This window comes from Erpetoichthys calabaricus, chromosome 2 (genome assembly GCF_900747795.2).
Source record: "Erpetoichthys calabaricus chromosome 2, fErpCal1.3, whole genome shotgun sequence".
Taxonomy (NCBI): domain Eukaryota; kingdom Metazoa; phylum Chordata; class Cladistia; order Polypteriformes; family Polypteridae; genus Erpetoichthys; species Erpetoichthys calabaricus.
The window spans coordinates 36,112,261-36,133,149 of NC_041395.2; the positions used below are offsets into that span (position 1 = coordinate 36,112,261).

General features: G+C 38.1%; 1 protein-coding gene across 1 annotated transcript; it reads left to right on the forward strand.

The window, feature by feature from the left end:
• The first annotated feature begins 17,849 nt into the window (after positions 1–17,849).
• On the forward strand, positions 17,850–20,631 carry LOC114642282 (immunoglobulin lambda-1 light chain-like). The gene is made up of 3 exons (XM_051923169.1): positions 17,850–17,944; positions 18,235–18,603; positions 20,159–20,631. Exons 1-3 carry the CDS (start codon positions 17,875–17,877, stop codon positions 20,494–20,496), a joined length of 777 nt encoding a protein of 258 aa, XP_051779129.1. The 5' UTR covers positions 17,850–17,874; the 3' UTR covers positions 20,497–20,631.
• Positions 20,632–20,889: the final 258 nt, after the last annotated feature.

Consider the following 20,889-nt stretch of genomic DNA (forward strand, 5'->3'; position numbering starts at 1 on the left):
TTCTCCAACATGCTAAGAGACAGGGCATGTCCAAAACAAGACAAACCCCCCGCAGCGGTGTGGTAAAGATCAAAATTATGTTAGTACAGTCCTGATACAATAGATAGGTAGATAGATACTGTATTATGATTTTAAATAGTCTCCTTTGGGGGAAAAAGGAGGAAAAGTCTGAAATTAAATAATTAAAATAGTTTAAATTGCTAGTTATTTAATGGTTAATGGTTACCAAAATATACATATATTTGGTGGAATAATTTTCAATGTAGTACCTTAATAAAGTTGCCAAAAAGAACCTAGAATTTATAGTTATGGCAACTGTTACATTATAAGTAGACAAAGTTGCAAGCAGAATTTTCTTTGCATTATCAGGACACAACATGACTCATGTTCATATTTTAGATGATGCCAGGATTAGTCTTTGTAGCTGTATTTCAGCTTCTTCAGGAGAAATAAACATGTAAAATTGGACATCAAAAATCACTTTCAATTTAGCTGGAAACAAGAGGCTGTATCTGATTTCAGTTTTGCATAAGCGCTATTTAATGCTGTAGAATGCAGCTCTTTTCACAGTTGTTGAAGAAGAGAAATCTGGGAAAATATGAATATGGTTATTTTCAGATATAATCTCTTACTGTCTGAGAATTGACATCAAATATTCTTTAACCCATAGTTTGTTGAATTGGACAATGAGACTTGTTGGTTTTGAGGAATTTGATCCATGTACTGTATGAAATAAGCTGTTGAGATCTCATTATCCAATTTAAAGTCCTCTTGAAATATTTTAGAAAATAATTTAGATATAAATTTCACTGCGTTTAATAATAATTCATTACATTTATATAGCGCTTTTCTCAGTACTCAAAGCGCTATCCACACAGGGAGGAACCGGGAAGCGAACCCACAATCTTCCACAGTCTCGACTTTCACGGTTTTCAGGAAGTCCTTTGATTCTAATGTTGTTCCTTGTATATCTATCTTCAAATGCTGCTAATTTATTACCAAGCGGTTTGCATTCGGACTTTACAGCAGTTGCTTTTTTGTCTGTTGGAGATGTCAATTGTTCAACTTCTTCAATACGAGTCCTAAGTGTCTGCTTAACTTCTTCCAGGTGAGCACCAAGTACTGTAATTTGTTTCTCAATTTTGTTCATATTTTTCTTTATTTTTTAAAAGTTTACATTAAAAGTATTGCTTAAACATACCTCCTGGGGCGTCATGCATAACACCGTGCACAGAATTCACACTAAAACATGACTTAAGGACAAAAGCAGAAGTGTGTGTATGCACAAAAAATCCAGATGCATAAATCTGTGCGTTCGCCAACTTCCACGTTCTTCCACTCCATAAATCCAGGTCAGCGTGAAAAGTAACGCACATGCACACGCCTGCTGCCACTCCCACTATCTGAATGTCATATGAAAGCTTAATAGGGTACAGAGAAAAGAAAAAAAAATACGGACATATTGAGAAAAAAGCTCAAAATGTCAACTTTAGTCTTGAAACTTCCACTTTAATCGTAGTTTATTTTGTCATTAAAGTAGAACATCATAAATTTCATCTTTAAATTGTTTAATTTACCAGTTTCTCATATACCATCGTAACTATAGTAGCACATTAAATGCTTTGTTTTGTATGTGTTCTTCTATGTGCTCTATGTGTTTGAATCACTACGTGCTTCTTAAATAGGATTACTTTTCGTCCGACTGGACACAGAATCCATTACATTCGTGATACTACATCTCTCTGAATAATTAAAATACTGAGATGTATACTTGATATAATTTTCATGATGTTAGGAGTTAAAGCATGTTATTAAACATGGGAACACAGTGGCGCAGTGATAGTGACGAGCTGGCGCCCTGTCCAGAGATTGTCTTCTGCAAGATGCTTGCTGCGCCGTGTCGCCCTTTGATGAAATAATTTATTGCAGCAGTACTGACTCTTTCAAACGTACTAACCCCCAATTCCTGTCCTTCCTTTTCTTTCTGCAAGTAACCAATTGCCACACAATCAGCTCTGTTATAGATGTTAAGCCATCTATAAGCTTAGAAGACCGATTCTTCAAAACTTTAAGGAATATTGAAATATCTTAGTAGTAAATGCTTAATTAATCTATCCATCTATCCTTCCAGTGTCGCGCCAGCCCCAGCAAGAATACAAGAACAATCCGTGAACAGAGCGCCAGTTTGTCGCTAGCGCTGCCCCACCGTGTTCACACATGTTTAATTATTAACAATATAGATTATTTAAATGATGTTAACATTTTATGTGCATAATGTAATAAACATATTTTGCTGCATTTCATCTTAAACATGATATCGTCATCATGTGTAAATACGCGCTTTATAAAGTGGCTCAGGTTGTGCAATATTATAACTGTATCGCAAGTTTACAGTGAGATAATTACACTAATAAGTACAAACAGTTCTGCAAGGAGCACTTGATGGACTGATTGAGTGTGTTTATAGTTCTTGGGATGAAACTGTTTCTGAACCACTAAGTCCCTATACGAAAGGCTCTGAAGTGTTTGCCATTTGAGAGCAGTTCAATAGACAGTTTCTAAACCGTGAGGTCCCTACAGGAAAGGCTTTGAAGCGTTTGCCGTATGGGAGTAGTTAAAAAATAGAGCATGGCTGAGGCAGCATGCGCTTGATGCTGTATACCGATAATTTTCTTTCCGATCAGATTGCACACTCAGATACAGTGGGATAAATAGTCTGAGTGGTGCATTGTGAGGAACAACGCTAAAGCAGCTATGGTATTTGGAATAGTTTGGCCATTCCGTGGACCATTATATTGTTACAGGTTAATTACAATCAGATGCCTTAAACTAATAAACAATATGCAGTTAATTTCAGTGTATATGATAAAACCGCGTCAGGGATGTGGAACTAAAAAGAAAGGGAAACCACACTGGAACAAAAGCACTGCTTTGACAATGGCTGCCACCAGTTTGCAAAACTGAGTGGAGAACTTGCGTACGCCAAGCATTTAGCTAGCGTGAAAATGTGCGTGGCTTTAGGTTTTATACATCGCGATTTGAGCGTGGAAACGGAAGTACACAACATTTTTGTGTGTATGTACCATTTATACATGAGGCCCCTGGTGTTTATATCCTGAAGCAGCTTGTCTATTGTGTTGTCTGTTCTGTTGTGTATATCCTTCTTTATATCTTCCTTTACATCCTGCTTTACATCATTTATTTTAACCCCAAGTGCAGCAATCAGTGCATTCAGTTCAGACAGCTCATTTCTGTCTTCTCTGTGTTTTGAAAGTGGAGTTACATACCCTGTTGGAGTTAATTCTGTTGACTTACAGTGGGTGTTGGTAGCAGTTGACAGCGGGAATAAGGAGGCCATGCTTGGTTCCTATAACCCGCCTGGGATTGGTGAATTCTTGTTGCCTGTCTCACTCACAGTTTTGCCCCCATATTCGCTGTCAGCTGGAGCATATGCTGCAGCATGAGGTCCCAGCTGATCTATTCCTTCACCTGCCTCTTCGTACTCAGTTTGTAGCAGGCCATAAAGTGAACTTGAGACCGGCTTCGACTTTGATTTAACTTTAGCTACCTTTTCCTTCACTTTCTGCCCCCTTGGTTTTCTGCTCATGCATTTAATGTACTTATAATTGAGTCTTCACTATTGCAGGATATTTAGCCTCTTCCTACAAAGCAGCTATGTCGAGTCTTCCTTCAACTGTTAGCATTTCTTCCTTTAAAACTGGATCCAATTCAAAGATTTGACTGTTCTTTTTCACACTGGTATTTTTCTTTAAAGGCATTAAGTTCTGCTCAGTTTTAGTAAAATATTCTGAAAAAAGTGGGTTTGGTTTTGTTGCTATTTTGTACTTTTTCATGTGTCCGTTTTTTCTGGGTGACTTACAAGTTGAAATGTATTTTTTTCATCCATCAAGTGCAGCAGCTTTTGTTTAAACTTAAATAAAGACATACTAGAGCTTTCTTTAAGTGCAGCCATTCCACCGACACTCCATCCAAGTACTATTTTCACAGCGGAAAGTAGGTATGACTTGCCATACTTCGAAGACTTTTTAGAGTTTGCTGATACCTATTAATAGATCAACTTCTTAATGTATTTATGACAGATGTACCTCTTTCAGATATGTCCACTTCAGTGTCCCCGTGTGATGGTCGTGATCTGCTCCATGCTCCGTGGCTGCTTCCAGGAGCCTCTTAAAGCCGGAACCATTGATAGTCATGAACCGAGATGAGCTGTGCAAATGATGACACACACAGTCAGCACTCAGCAAGGATTTTGTGCAAAGTGCTTCAAGTGCTTTTATTAAAAAACACAAAAAGTTCTCAAAAGTGTAGTGCAAAAGATCTTACATAAAGAAATAGTCCAAAAAAAACCAGTGAACAGTCCACAAGTTAAAAACCAAATAAATAATCCAATGCAAACAAAGTCCAAAAACAGAATCCCAAGGCAAAGTCAAAGAACAGAGCAGAAGGTCAAAAAAATCCAATAAATCACGATAAGCACAAGGCACACCTAAACAAATGCAAAACTCACCAAAACTTCCTAGTGCATACAAAATTAGCCCCCAGGATATGTGAGAGACCCTCCAATTTATAGAGTGGAGGGCAGTTCCTGATGATGATTGGCAGGTGACCCTGCTTCCTGGGGGACCACCAACAAAACACAAGGAACATAGCCGAGGTATTTAAACATAAACAAAAGCAATGAAAAATAAACATAAATAAAATGAATACATACAAAAGAACCAAAAATGAGCAAAGTTGACATAAAACATGAAATTGACAATAAAATGTTGTTTTCTTTTGTCAAATGTGCAGATGTGAAACATAGTTTGAAAATTGTAGGTCATTGTTTCCCTATTGAAAGCAAGGCAAATCAAACAGTTATGCTTCTAGCTAACTAAGGACTAACTAAAAATCTATTTTTGCAGTTCAGATAAAGCTGAGCAACCAAGATGTTCCATTCCATTATATATGTAGCTATTGGAGACTCACATTCTACCTTTTAAGTTTGTATGCGGGCGGCATGGTGGCGCAGTGAAAGGTGCCAGTTAGGAGACCCGGGTTCGCTTCCCTGCGTGGAGTTTGAATGTTCTCCCCGTGTCTGTCTGGGTTTCCTCTGGGTACTCCGGTTTCCTCCCACAGTCCAAAGACATGCAGGCTAGGTGCATTGGTGATTCTAAATTGTCCCTGGTGTGTAAAATAACTTTATAAAGTAACATAAAAGGTTTAAATACTGGTTATCCTTTTACACTAAAATATTACTAAAGAGATACAAAAAAAGTAAAATGCATATGTTGTTTTTCTTTAAGGAGATTAAATATTACTGAAGAAAGAAAAAAAAAACTAAAACAGCCAAATGAGGCTATGCATACGAACTTAAAAGGTTTAAATAAAACAGAAATATATACCTTTATTTTTACTTCCTTAACTTGTGGAGGGTGTATCCTGTAGCAAAGCCCTAACTTTTTTCGTGAAAGCCCGTTTCAGTCAATAAGTCTTAAAAACAGGTGTAAAGATATTGACAATAAGCTACGCAAACCCACCAAGACATGGAATCATTTAAATCAAGGCGCGAGTCGAAAAACACCATCCCATACTATTAGTTAAAGATTAACACATTTCTATATGTATTATAAGCATACAATACAACTGATAATATGTTGCGCTTATTTATCTTGTGTACTGACATTTTTGCGCGTTTAACGGCTGAAATCCAACGTGGTTTGTGCCCTTCAGAATGAAAACAGTTTGCATTTACCTTTTTAATAAAAGGCGAGTTTTTAAGCCTGAGAAATCACCCCATATATGCACACGTTTATTTGCACGTGTTAATATGTATGCTTACACAAGTATTAAAAGACACTCAACACTTAACATCATTTACCTGAAAAAAAAAAACTAAAACAGCCAAATGGGGCTATGCATACGAACTTAAAAGGTTTAAATAAAACAGAAATATATACCTTTATTTTTACTTCCTTAACTTGTGGAGGGTGTATCCTGTAGCAAAGCCCTAACTTTTTTCGTGAAAGCCCGTTTCAGTCAATAAGTCTTAAAAACAGGTGTAAAGATATTGACAATAAGCTACGCAAACCCACCAAGACATGGAATCGTTTAAATCAAGGCGCTGCGCTACCTTCTTCCAGATCGGCCCCAAGGCGTTCATATTTTTCCAAAGCAGTTCTGGTGTCCATCGGCATCTGTAGCTGAGTCGAAAAACACCATCCCATACTATTAGTTAACGATTAACACATTTCTATATATATTGTAAGCATACAATACAACTGATAATATGTTGCGCTTATTTATCTGGTGTACCGACATTTTTGCGCGTTTAACGGCTGAAATCCAACGTGGTTTGTGCCCTTCAGAATTTCAAACAGTTTGCATTTACCTTTTTAATAAATGGCGAGCTTTTAAGCCTGAGAAATCACCCCGTAAATACACACGTTTAATTGCACATGTGTTAATATGTATGCTTACACAGTATTAAAAGACACTCAACAATTAACGTCATTTACCTTCGTTCCCGCGTTTGAGTCGTACTGTAAATTCTTACTGTGAAATATAATTGACAAATAATTTGGTGAATGAACTTGTCAAGAAGGTGGAGCTTGAGTATTATGTCAATTCATTAACGAAAATGCCATGATGTGCGGAAGGGCGGGGGGAGTGTGGGGGTTGACGGAGAATGTTTTCTTCATTGCTCTTTGGGGCTCTTCCTTGTTTTCAGTTCACGTAATTACGTAGGAGGCGGGATGACGCGATACGCGACTCCGCCTCCTCCATTACAGTATATGGACAAAAAAGAGGTTCCAGTTATGACCATTACGCATAGAATTTCGAAATGAAACCTGCCTAACTTTTGTAAGTACGTTGTAAGGAATGAGCCTGCCAAATTCCAGCCTTCTACCTACACGGGAAGTTGGAGAATTAGTGATGAGTGAGTGAGTGAGTGAGTCAGTCAGTCAGTGAGGGCTTTGCCTTTTATTAGTATAGATTATGGTTCTGTTGTCCAAGATTCTGGATATTCAAAACAAAACGTTTCACATCATTAGATAAAACAAAATCATTTCAGGGAATTGGGATCCTGTGTGTGTTCTTAACCCCTTCACCGCCCTCTGCCGGATATATCCGGCACCGTTGTTTTAATGCTAACGCCATACTGCCGGAATTATCCGGCACATTTGCCTATGGTTATATGAATGCCTGGCAAGTAGTATAACTGACGGTTTGGCGTGGGTATTATTACTACGTTGTATTTCGACAAGTCTGTGGTTGTTTTGGCCGGTCATGTGACGTGATTCGCATGTAACAGCTGTGAATATGGCGAAACGTAAACTGACTTCAAGTGAGGCTTTGCAGGCGATTTTGGACAGTTCTGATCATGATTGTAGCAGTTCTGAAGAAGATTTTAGTGACAGTGATGAGCAGCAACGTGCGCTGCATGATATTGTGAATGAAGACGCATCGGATGACGGCGCTGAGTGGGTGTATCCCCAGCATCTCAGCTGGGCTGCTGCCCGTGGTGAACTACCTTTTCTGCATTCGTTTGAGGCAACATGTGGCTTTATTGTTGATGTAAACAATTACACTGCTGAGCAGTTTTATGAGCTGTTTGTGTCACCTGATTTGATCAGACATTTTGTTCATCAGACAAATCTGTATGCAGCACAGTTTATTGAGAAAAATCCCAATTTACCTCCACATTCCCGTGTTCGTGCTTGGTTTGACACTGATGAAAACGAAATGAAAAAATTCATTGGGATTTTGATGTTGATGGGAATAATCAGAAAACCAGATATTGAGATGTACTGGTCTACAGATCCTATGTATGCAACACCTATTTTTGCAGCTGTCATGACACGTAACCGATTCTCTTTGCTGCTGAAATTCTTTCATTTGAATGACAACAGAAACGAGCCAGATAAGAAAGATCCAAACCGCGACCACTTGTTCAAGCTACGTCCTTTGATTGATCATTTATTTGAAGCATTTCAGTTGCCCTACATGCCAGGACCGTCAGTTGCAGTTGATGAAAGTTTATTGTCGTGGAAGGGCCGCTTACAGTTTCGACAGTATCTACCATTGAAAAGGGCACGGTTTGGTATTAAGATGTTTTGCTTAGCTGAGAATTCAGGTTACATTTATAGATTTCGTGTATACACTGGCAACTTGCACAACATTTAGTGGTCAATACTGCTTGAATAAATGTAAAAAATGTAAAAAAAATGTAAAAAAGTAAAAAAACAAAAATTGTTCAGATTTCGCCTGGCGTGGGGAATATTTAGGGAGTTGGCGGTTAAAGGGTTAAGTGTAGTGTTTGGATTTGGTTTTTCAGTTCAATTGATATTTTGATATTGGCCCTGAATTTTATTGTTTGTTTTTCACTTTCATTTTGGTCTTTTTATGTCTTGGTCCTTTAATGTTTTTTTCCTGACAAAATTCTTTTCTGGCAGAGCCTCAACCAATCAGTGTTTAAGTGGGATCTTCTCAACTTCTGGTAGAAATCTGTGGCAGAGTTCAAGAAATAAATTTTGCACAGGCTGTTACAGCCTAATAACCAAAGCAAAACCAAAGACTATATTGTATAACTTTAAACAGGAACATGTTTAAAAGGAAAAATGCAAGCAATGTCACCTAAGAAATTAAAATAACATTTATATTAGATCTTTCATTTACATATGTCTATGTATGTGTGCGTGTGTGTGTGTGTGTGTGTGTGTATGTGTATGTGTGTGTATATGTTTGGAGCAGTCCACTCTGCTCACGCTCAAACACAGCCACTAGATGGCGCATGCATGCACTGTATAGCCAGTGTCTTCTTACAAAAGCTAGTGGGGCAGCAAGCACAGGTGGGTCCATGTCCTCTGCGCTGGATCATTCTTAAGAGTTAGCTGAAGCCTGTCCAAGTTCAGAAATATAGTAAAACTGCTAGGGAGTCTTTGGGTTGTTTTTGTCCTGATGACAACACCCAGCTAGTTGCATATAAAAGAATAATATTAGAATAAGATTATGTTGAAGTGTAAAGATTATTATATTCACAGATCGTAGTGACATAGTGAATATGGATTGAACTTCATTGTTGCCTACATACTGTACATAAACATAAGAAAACCCAGAGAATGTTCCAAGTTTTTCTTGTGATGAGAACTATACATTCTGCTAAACACAATTCATCATTTTCTATTCATCTACAGTAGTTCTTCCAAAATTAATAATAAAACATAATTGATACAAAAATATTTTGAGACCTTGTTTACACTGTGTGAGAACAGAAGCCCACTACATAAATAAATGGGTCAAGGAGGAGTAGAGTGGTCGGGAAAAGTGATTTGGCTACCACTATAAATAGCACAATTGAGTTTTTATTAGTTAATAATACCATTTTTTAATATCACAATTAATACTACAAATAATAGAATAGAATAGAATGCCTTTATTTTCCTTATACACATATACAATGAGATTAAAAGCAGCTCCTCCAGTGCAGACATATATGTAGAACACAACAAACAAATAAACAAATGGTGCAAAAAGTTACAGAAAAAGTTCTACGATGCTATATACATATGGAAAGAATAAATAACTATTGCACATTATTTAAATAATTTCCATCCATTCATTATCCAACCCGCTATATCCTAACACAGGGTCTCGGGGGTCTGCTTTAGCCAATCCCAGCCAACACAGGGCGCAAGGCAGAAAACAAACCCCGGGTAGGGCGCCAGCCCACCCACACACACACCCACACACCAGGGACAATTTAGAATCGCCAAAGCACCAAACCTTGTCTTTGGACTGTGGGAGGAAACCGGAGTACCCAGGGGAAACCCATGTAGACACGGGGAGAACATGCAAACTCCACGCAAGGAGGACCCAGGAAGCGAACCCGGGTTTCCTAACTGCGAGGCAGCAGCGCTACCCACTGCGCCACCATTCCACACTTATTTAAATAATATAAAAAATATATAAAATATGGCACAATAATGATGATCATGTGCAGTGAGTAGTGGATGTTGGACCCTGAGAGTAATGATATTGTACAGTATACAGATATTGCACAGTTATTATCAATACCATTTAGATATTGGATATTGCACAGTTGATGGATAGAAGGAAGTCCAGGGTTTGGGGGGTTAGACTGTGTAGTCAGTGCATGTGTGACTTTAGAATGGTTATGGCTTTTGGGAAAAAAACTGTTCTTAAATCTGTTTGTCCTTGTTGTGATGCACCTCTAGCGCCTCCCTGAGGGCAACAGGTCAAGCAGATCAGAGCCAGGGTGGGAGCTGTCCTTGATGATGTTTTTTGCTCTGCTGAGACAGCGGGAGGTGTAAATGTCCATCAGGGAGGAGAGAGGGCAGCCAATGACCTTCTGTGCTGCCTTTACTACTCTCTGAAGCCTCTCCCTGTCTGCCATGGTGCAGCTACTGTACCATACTGTGATACAGTACGTCAGCAGGCTCTCGATGGGCGAGCGGTAGAAGGTCAGTAGCAGGTTGGAGTCCAGGTTGTGCTTTCTGAGGACCCTTGGGAAGTGTAGCCGCTGCTGAGCCTTCTTGATGACTGCTGTGATGTTGTCTGTCCAGGAGATGTCAGCGGAGATAAGGACGCCGAGAAACTGTAAGGTATAGACCCTCTCCACACACTCGCCATTGATGTAAAGGGGGGCTAAGTCGGTGCTGTGCCTCCTGAAGTCGACAATGATCTCCTTGGTTTTCCTGGTGTTCAGAGCCAGATTGTTCTTTGAACACCAGGCTGCCAACTTCAGGATCTCCTCTTTGTAAGCTGCCTTGTCTCCCTTTGAGATGAGTCCGACCACTGTGGTGTCATCAGCAAACTTGACGATGAGGTTGTTATTGCGGGCCAGACTGCAGTCGTGGGTGTAGAGACAGTACAGGCTCAACACACAGCCTTGTGGGGTACCGGTGTTCAGTGTGCGAATGGAGGAGAGGTAGGGGCTGAGTCTCACAGTCTGGAGCTGGTTGGTAAGAAAGTCTTTTATCCAGACACATTTGAGAGGGGGGAGGTCAAGAATGACCACTTTGGTGATGAGAATGTCAGGAATGATTGTATTGAAAGCTGAGCTGTAATCCACAAAGATCATCCGGATGTAGCTCTGCTGCTGCTCCAGATGGCTCAGCACAGAGTGGAGAGCTACGGCGATGGCGTCTTCTGTGGATCTGTTTGTGCGATATGCGAATTGGTAGGGATCAAAGTCTTGGGAGAGATAGTCCTTGATGTGCTGGAAAACCAGTCTCTTGAAGCACTTCATGATTACTGGAGTCAGGGCCACAGGGCGATAATCATTTAGGCTGGTGATGGGAGACTTCTTCGGCTATGATTGTGGCTGATGGGAGACTTCTTCGGCTACATTACCCCTGTATCTAAGGTTTCTAGGCCAAGCTGTTTAAATGACTACAGACCAGTGGCACTTACATCTATTTCAATGAAATGCTTTGAACACTTGGTGAAAAACATTTTAATGACAGAGACAAAGTCTTTTCAAGACAACAATCAATTTGCTTATTGTGCAAACAGCAGTGTGGAAGATGCTCTGCTTGTTATCTTACATCAAATCTACACCTTTCTCGATCAGCCTGGTTCATATGTCAGAGCACTATTTTTGGATTTTTCTTCAGCGTTCAATACTATACAGCCTCATATACTGATTGGGAAATTAAACAGTATGAATGTAAACCCATTTATCGCACTATGGATTCAGAACTTTCTTTTAAATCGTTCACAGACAGTTAAAGTTCAGGACACTTTTTCAATAGCCATTCATTCAAACACAGGAAATCCACAGGGGTGTGTCTTATCACCATTACTGTTTACTCTGTACACAAGTGACCTGAGACAGAACAATAACCACCGCTCAATTATTAAGTATGCAGATGACACCATGATCATAGGATGCATATCTGGGGAGGATGAAAGCCACTATGTAAATCAAGTGGACTGTATGGTAAACTGGTGCAATAAAAACTCTCTCACACTGAATGTAAAAAAGACCAAAGAAATGATATTTGATTTTAAGGGACAGAAATCTGTATGTTCACCTATTGTAGTTCTAGGAGAGGAGGTAGAAATAGTGAATGAATATAAATACTTAGGAACTTACCTAGATAACAATCTTAACTGGAATACAAATACAAAAAAATTATTTTCTAAATGCAACCAGCGCTTATTTCTCCTCCATAAACTCAAACTATTTAAAGTAGACAAGGACCTCATGTTGTCCTTCTATCGCAGTATGATCCAGTCCGTGATCACTTTCAGTTTCATTGCCTGGTTAAATAGTCTGACAAACCAAAACTCAAAAAAGCTCCAGGGGCCTCATGTATAAATGGTGCGTATGCACAGAAATGTTGCGTACTCCCGTTTCCACGCTCAAATCGCAATGTATAAAACCTAAACTTGGCATAAAGCCACACACATTTCCACAGTAACTCGTACCTTGGCGTACGCAATTTCTCTGCTCGGTTTTGCAGACTGGCGGCACCCAATGTCAAAGCAGTGCTACTGTTCCTGTGTGGTCACCGTTTCTTTCTTAGCTCCACATTCCTGACGCGGCTTTATAAATACACTGAAACTAACTGCATATTGTTTATTAGTGTAATGCATCTGATTGTAATTAACCTGCAGCAATATAATGGTCCAGGAAATAGCCATAGTATTCCAAATACCATAACTGCTTTAGCATTGTAACTCTCATTGCATCTTCTTCTTCTTTCAGCTGCTCCCGTTAAGGGTTGCCACAGCAGATCATCTTTTTCCATGTTACTCTCACTGCACCACTCGGAGTATTTATAGTATCTGAGTGAGGAATCACAACAGCAGCTGATCGGTATACAGCATGAAGCAGACGCTGCCTGAGCCACAGCAAAACGCTTTAGAGACTTCCCAGTACGGACTTCGCGGTTTAGAAAAGGTTTCATCCCAAGAACTATAAACGCACTCAATCAGTCCATCAAGTGCACCTTGTAGAACTGTTTACTTATAAGTACAATTACCTCACTGTAAACTTGCACTACAGTTATAATATTGCACAACCTGCACCACTTTATAAAGCGCATATTTGCATACGATGACGGTATTCATTTTTAAGATGAAATGCAGCAAAATATGTTGATTATATTATGCAGATAAAACTTTAACTTCATTTAAATAATCTGTATTGTTAATAATTAAACATGTGAGGACACGGTGCCGCAGCGCTAGCTAGTTCAGGGATTGTTCCTGCATTGCGTTGTATTCTTGCTGGTGCTGACGCGACACTGGAATGCTAGACGGATAGAATAATTAAACATGTACTACCAAGATATTTCAATGTTCCTTAAAGGTTTTGAAGAATCAGCGTTCTAAGCTTACAGATGGCTTAATGTCTATTACAGAGCTGATTGTGTGGTGATTGGGTTTTTGGAGAAAGAAAAGTAAGAACAGGAATTGGAGGTTAGTACGTTTGAAAGTGACAGTACTTCTGTAAATTATTTCATCGAAATGGCACCGCAAGCCTCTTGTGTGAGACATGAACAAGCACTGCGCCACCGTGTCCCCATGTTTAATAACATGCTTTCATTCCTATCATCATGAAAAAGATATCACGTATACATCTCAGTATTTTAATTATTCAGAGAGCTGTAATATCACAAATGTAATGGATTATGTGTCCTGTCAGAGAAAGAGAAAGCCCGTTTAAGAAGCAGGTAGTGATTCACACACAGAAGATCAAATACAGAACAAAGCATTTAATATGCCACTTTAGTTACAATGGGATTTGAGAAACTAGTAAATTAAACGATTTTAAGATGAAGTTCATGATGTTCTACTTTAATGGCAAAATAAACTATGTCATTAAAGTGGAAATTTCGAGATTAAAGTAGGCATTTCGAGCTTTTTTCCACTGTGTGCCTATTTTTTTGTCTGTACCCTAATAAGCTTTCATATGACACTCAGACGGTGGGCTACGACTCGCCTTTTCACGGCGACTTTGATATGTGATTTCTTTTTTATTTCGGGCACTGTGCGACTTTGTGAACTTGAGCCTTCGAGTTTCTCCGACACTCTGTCACTCGATCAACTTCCTTTTGTTGATTATACCACTGTTTAAACCAACAAATAGTACGTTTTTCCTTTGCCTCCACTTGGTATTCGCTGAAATTCTTTTATTCCCCCCGTGCTTTTCCCATTGTCTTTTCACAGAAGGCTATTTATATTGATTTGCATATTCAAAGAGGCGTAATTCTGGGAGGAGTTGGGGCGGGACAGAAGGCGCGTGCACGTACGTTACTTTTCACGCTGATCGGGATTTATGTAGTATGTAGCGCCTTCAACACCATCCAACCTCTGCTCCTTAGGGACAAGCTGACAGAGATGGGAGTAGATTCATACATGGTGGCATGGATCGTGGACTATCTTACAAACAGACCTCAGTATGTGCGTCTCGGGAATTGCAGATCTGACATTGTGCTCAGCAACACAGGAGCGCCGCAGGGGACTGTACTTTCTCCGGTCCTGTTCAGCCTATATACATCAGACTTCCAATATAACTCGGAGTCCTGCCACGTGCAAAAGTTTGCTGACGACACTGCTATCGTGGGCTGCATCAGGAGTGGGCAGGAGGAGTATAGAAACCTCATCAAGGACTTTGTTAAATGGTGCGACTTAAACCACCTACAACTGAACACCAGCAAAACCAAGGAACTAGTGGTGGATTTTAGGAGACCCAGGCCCCTCATGGACCCCGTGATCATCAGAGGTGACTGTGTGCAGAGGGTGCAGACCTATAAATACCTGGGAGTGCAGCTGGACGATAAATTGGACTGGACTGCCAATACTGATTCTCTGTGCAAGAAAGGACAGAGCCGCCTGTACTTCCTTAGAAGACTGGCATCCTTCAACATCTGCAGTAAGATGCTGCAGATGTTCTATCAGATGGTTGTGGCGAGTGCCCTCTTCTACGCAGTGGTGTGCTGGGGAGGCAGCATTAAGAAGAAGGATGCCTCACGCCTGGACAAACTGGTGAGGAAGGCAGGCTCTATTGTTGGCATAGAGCTGGACGGTTTGACATCCGTAGCAGAGCAACGGGCACTCAGCAGGCTCCTATCAATTATGGAGAATCCACTACATCCATTAAACAGTGTCATCTCCAGACAGAGGAGCAGTTTCAGCGACAGACTGCTGTCACTGTCCTGCTCCACTGACAGACTGAGAAGATCATTCCTCCCCCAAACTATGCGACTCTTCAATTCCACCAGAGGGGGTAAACGTTGAACATTATTCAAGTTATTGTCTGTTTTTTACCTGCATTTTTTATTACTCTTTAATTTAATATTTTTTGCTGCTGGAGTATGTGAATTTCCCCCTGGGATTAATAAAGTATCTATCTATCTATCTATCTATCTATCTATCTATCTATCTATCTATCTATCTATCTATCTATCTATCTATCTATCTATCTATCTATCTATCTATCTATCTATCTATCTATCTATCTATCTAGTGGAAGAACGTGAAAGTTTGCGTACGTACAGATTCCTGCATCTGGATTTTTCTGTGCGTACGCACATTCCCACTTTTGTACTTACGCCATGTTATAGTGTGAGTTCTACGCACGGCGTTATACATGAGGCCCCAGCAGATTACGAAGTATGCAGCTAAAGTTATTGGGGCTGATGTAAATGATTTGACTAGTGTGTGTCAGAGAGCAATGCTAAAGAAACTGGAAATCATCTCAACTGATGACAGACATCCATTACATGTAGAACTAAACCAGTAAATCAGGAAGAATAGTTGCTTTGAAAACCCACACAAATCGCTCCAGAAACTCCTTTCTTCCTAGTGCCATACGACTTTTCAATAAGAAATATTGGAGATAATGTTTAAGGTTTTGATATATATCCTGTTACCTTTTTTTTTTCTTTTTGGTATAAATATGTTTTATCTAACTGCCTTACCTTAACCTTTCTTATTTCTTATTTCTATTTGTCTGTTTTATTTCATTCTGTCTGTTACCTGTTATTAGATGCAACTGAGAAGGCAAATTTCATGTTTTCCTGTGTAAACATGACTAAATAAAGAAACCTAAACCTAAACCTAACCTAAACATATGATTGTGGCTGATTTTAGGCAGAATGGAAGGACTGCCTGGGCTAGGGAGAGGTTGAAGATTTTGGTGAAGATAAGGGTGAGCTGGTGGGCACACACTCTGAGAACCCTACCAGGTACTCCATCTGGGCTGGCAGCATTCTTGGGGTTCACTGCCAGGAGCACCCGTCTGACATCGTGCCCCTTTACAGTGAGTGGAGTGGTGCATAGTAGAAGCCTTAGTTGATGAAAATCTATGTATCAGGTACAGCTTAACAGAAAATTCTCTTCATGCTTTGTGAAACAGTAATCCTAAGTACACTAAATCATTTTAAAATTAAAGGATTATGCTGTTTCTGTTTTCATCTTAACACTTCTCTGATCTTATTTAAACATAACATGTTGGACACATGCACCTGTTTCAACCACAAGAGGTGGCAGGGTCAGCCCCGACATAAAATTAGAAAGACATTGTTTGTGCAGCTCACGACTTCATGCAAATCTCTTCTTTCTATTTCCATCTATTTGCATATTGGCTTAGTCTAGAAATTAAACGTGTTTATTTTAATTGACTATGTATGAAAATTTAATTTAAGGGAAACCTTTGCAAAACCCTTAGAGTTCTATTGTATTGAAAATTGGTTAATAAAGATATCTCTTAGAATCTGAATTTTTTATCGTGATACATTAAGCTTTCAATTCATGCATAATCAATGCACAATACATGAAGAAAGCCCCTGGTACACCTAGGTGCAAATTTAAATTGTTAGTGATAAATGTGATACATACTAAGCATGGATTCGTCCTTTAAATTGACGAAAATCCTCTTTCATTGATGTGCATTTATTTTAATTAGATTTACCATTTTCTTTTATTATAATTCAGGTATTGGTACTGAACCATTCAGAAATCTTTTGAACTTTAGGTTACATTATAGAATCTGAAAAGCAGTAGCCCTGAGTATAACACTGAGACAATTCCATAGCAATACTGTAATGGGTGCACTCACACTGGGCCAGACTGGTATCAAATGACCCACTATGTACTCACTTTTCATGAGGACTCTTTGACAAAAGGAAAATGGCAAACGTTACAACAATTACCCATGTTATCTCGATCAGTTCATTTTTAGCTAAGATGCATTGAAATTTGAACAATTTGCTCTTTGGATACTGTTTTTTAGTTTTACTTTAATAGATGAGGATAGGATTGTTAGATAAAATACTAGCTGAATTAATAATGTCATTCAGAGGAATATAATATATGAAATTATCATAACTCATAAATAAAATGGTTACAAATAACACAAAGTATATTTATCAATTGTGTCTTTAACTTTAAACGTGCCAAATTAATTAGACTAAGAATTCAGTGCGGCAACAAACTCCTATAAAAATTAAAATAATGGAAGTTGGTCTTCTGTTTAAACAATGTATGGACTTCAAGGATAAATATAAGAATTAAGCTCTAGTCTACAATTTTATCATTATAATGAACCTTAAACCCTTGAGAAGGATTTTTGTACTAAATAAGACTTGTTTACAGAAGTGTGTCAAAAATGGATTGCTGAGTGCAGGTGCAGAGATGTCTTGGAACAAAACAAGCTGCTACATCTTGATTGGTCTAACAGCAATTTCTTGCACTGAATGCTGATTGGTCAGTTCCGAAAAACAAAATACGTAATAACCAATTAAATACATCTTTAAGGAAATTAATGTATAAACTATAAAATAGATTGTTTTATATAAAGCAGCAGAATGGTTAGATATTTTGCAGATTGCTGAGTAAATGTCGAGAAGTCAACATCAGCTCCTCAAAATGAATCTTTTACAGATCACATGCGCCATCTTATTACTTGGTGAGTAAGAGAAAACTGAGCAGACATGATGAATGAAAACAGATGAAATGAAAGCAAATTATTATTATATAGTCACCTTGAAAAATATAGATTTTTAATGTCTAGTTTTTTGTTTAAATCTATGATTTATTTAAGTTTCAGTGATTTAAAACTACACTGTGGAGAGACATACTTTCAAAATACCTTACATAAATGCTTTCTTTCTTTCTTTCTTTCTTTCTTTCTTTCTTTCTTTCTTTCTTTCTTTCTTTCTTTCTTTCTTTCTTTCTTTCTTTCTTTCTTTCTTTCAGGAGTTTCCGTGATTGCTTTTCCTGCTATTTTCTCTCAGTCTCCATCAGTTATTCCTGTGACTCCTGGACAGACTGTCACTCTGGAATGTGCTGTGAAAAATGAAAATGTTTCAAGGGTGTGGATGCGCTGGATTCGTCAATCGCCTGGAAAAACACCTGAAGGTGTTTTACAGTACAATGCTGACAACAAAATCTATAGAGCTCCTGGGATATCAGATCGATTTGTACCTTCTAGAGATACAGTCAGGAGTTATTATCTTCTCACAATTAATAATGTCCAAGCAAATGATGATTCCAAATACTACTGTTTTATTTATTATAGCGGTGGAGATCAATCATGGGGAGAAGGAACTCGAGTACAAGTGCTGAGTGAGTACACTTGATACAGTTCAAACTAACGTATTCACAGTAGTAGTTGACTTGTTTATAAATGTTTACAGTGACAATGATTACTGCATATGGGTATCTTAATATGTATCTGTTGAACCAGCATCAGTCAGGCTATTTGTTCACTTCTGAAAATCCATTTGTAAATTAGTATTGACATACAGTAGTTCATGAAATGTGAATACAACTTTTTTTTTTTAAATAATGTCTTACCAGGTTTTAAATGTTTTTTCAATAATCTATTTTTTAATTATTTTCATTCATCGATTCATCTCTTCTCTAAATACCCATTTGCTATTTCAGTATTATCAGCGAGCTAATGTGGCATAAAAGAGAAATTAACTGTAAAGTAAAACCAACAAATTATATTAACAGAATACTTTTACTAAAAATTTGCCTTAAGAAAAATAAATAGAAAATCAGGTTAATTTTTTAAACAATCCATATTTCTAACTTGATTGGTATCAGTTTGTTTACTAATAAAGCCAAAGTGCTATAACTGCCTGTAACTCTGGATACAATTCACCAGCTCCATTTCTTACAGATTTTACAGATTTAACTTGTGTTTTTTAAACAAAAAAGTAAAATGTAACCAAATTCAAAATAATGAAAAAGAAAAAAATACATGTTGTTAAAATAAGTAAAAGTTTTGTGGTTTAAGGTAAGGTATCACACATACACATCATTAAATTAAAAAAAAAACAAACTACAAAATAAATAATACACTGTAGAACTCTGTATCCCTTCCATGGTTGTTTCCAGACTTGCGCTTGATGCTACTGGCACAGACGCTCAGTCTCTGCAGCATTTTATATGAAAAAGTGGCTTTAGAGAATCATTGGAGACACAAAAAGGAATAAATAAGCTTTCTGACAGATTTATACGTAGCTGAAATCCAAATAAAATATTCCAAAATAAATAACTTGTCATCTCTTGATTTAATCTTACGCTTTTTTAATAATGAACTTTAATCCTCTAACTGTTATAAAGGAACTTGAGATGTTGTGCTTTCTGTTGGATGCAAAATAAAATAAGCATAAATCAACTAATGTTGTAAATTGTTTTGAATTAATTTAAAATATGATTACAATCGTATTGCAATGCTGTACAGTTTAAAATGTATATTAGTTAAATAAATAATGCATTTGTAAAGTCATAAATATCTCAGCAAGGATTTCATGTTTTTCATTGCCTGAATGACATAAAGTAATGTGATTTTTTAAAAACACTTTTTTATTCTTATATATTAGTCATATTTCTAAACACAGCAGATTTCAGGCTAATACCAGTTTGTTTCTGTTTACTAATTTTCTTTTATGCTATTTTTGAAAATCTAGTGCAAGGGCATTGACTGAAATATATTCATAATTTTATTAAATACTTAGTTATGTATGCATTTATTATAATTTAGGTTTCATCAAGGATTAACAATTTACACTTAAACTTAACCCATACACAAAAAAAAAAAACACAGCAAATGTGGCATTGCTTTATCAGCTCTATACATGACACTGTTATATTTCCTCTATTCCTCCAGGAAGTGACCTTCCTCGTCCATCTGTCCAGGTTCTTCCTCCCCCACAAGAGCAGCTCAGTGGTTCAGGCCAAGTGACTCTCAGCTGCCTGGTGAGCGGCTTCTTCCCGGGGTACATAGACATCCAGTGGAGTGTGGATGGTCAGCTAGTGACGGACAACATTCAGTCCAGCCCGGTGTCCTTGGACAGCAGTGGAAATTCCTACCTGGCCATTAGTTACCTGAAGCTGCCTGCTGCTGACTGGAAGAGCCATGCGAGATACTCCTGTGTGGCCACTCATGAGTCCAGCAAAGTCCCAGTCATTGGCTCTGTTGCTCCTCAAGACTGCAAGCCTCTCTAAAGGGGATGTTTCTTGAGGAAATTTCAAGAGTAGCTTCTGCATTCACTTTTATAAAGAAAGAGAAAAAATGTTTTGTAAAACTGATATTATTATACTAACATTAAAAATGCTAGCTCTGTTTATTGTATTTTCCTTTTATTAAATGATACATAATACATCATTCTTAGAAGACTGTTTTAAAGTGAGTTTGGCAAAAGAATAAAAAAAATGAATGAATGAATAAATGACATATTTCATTAGGAAAGGTGGGTGTCTGCTAAATTAAGTGTTAGAGTACTTGTGATTGCTAATTTATATACAGTCAGTGCTTGATAAGCTGTTTAGACTCATCTGCTTGCCCAACAGCAATAATACCCAGAGGGGAAAAATCCATATGAAGACTGAAACAGAAAA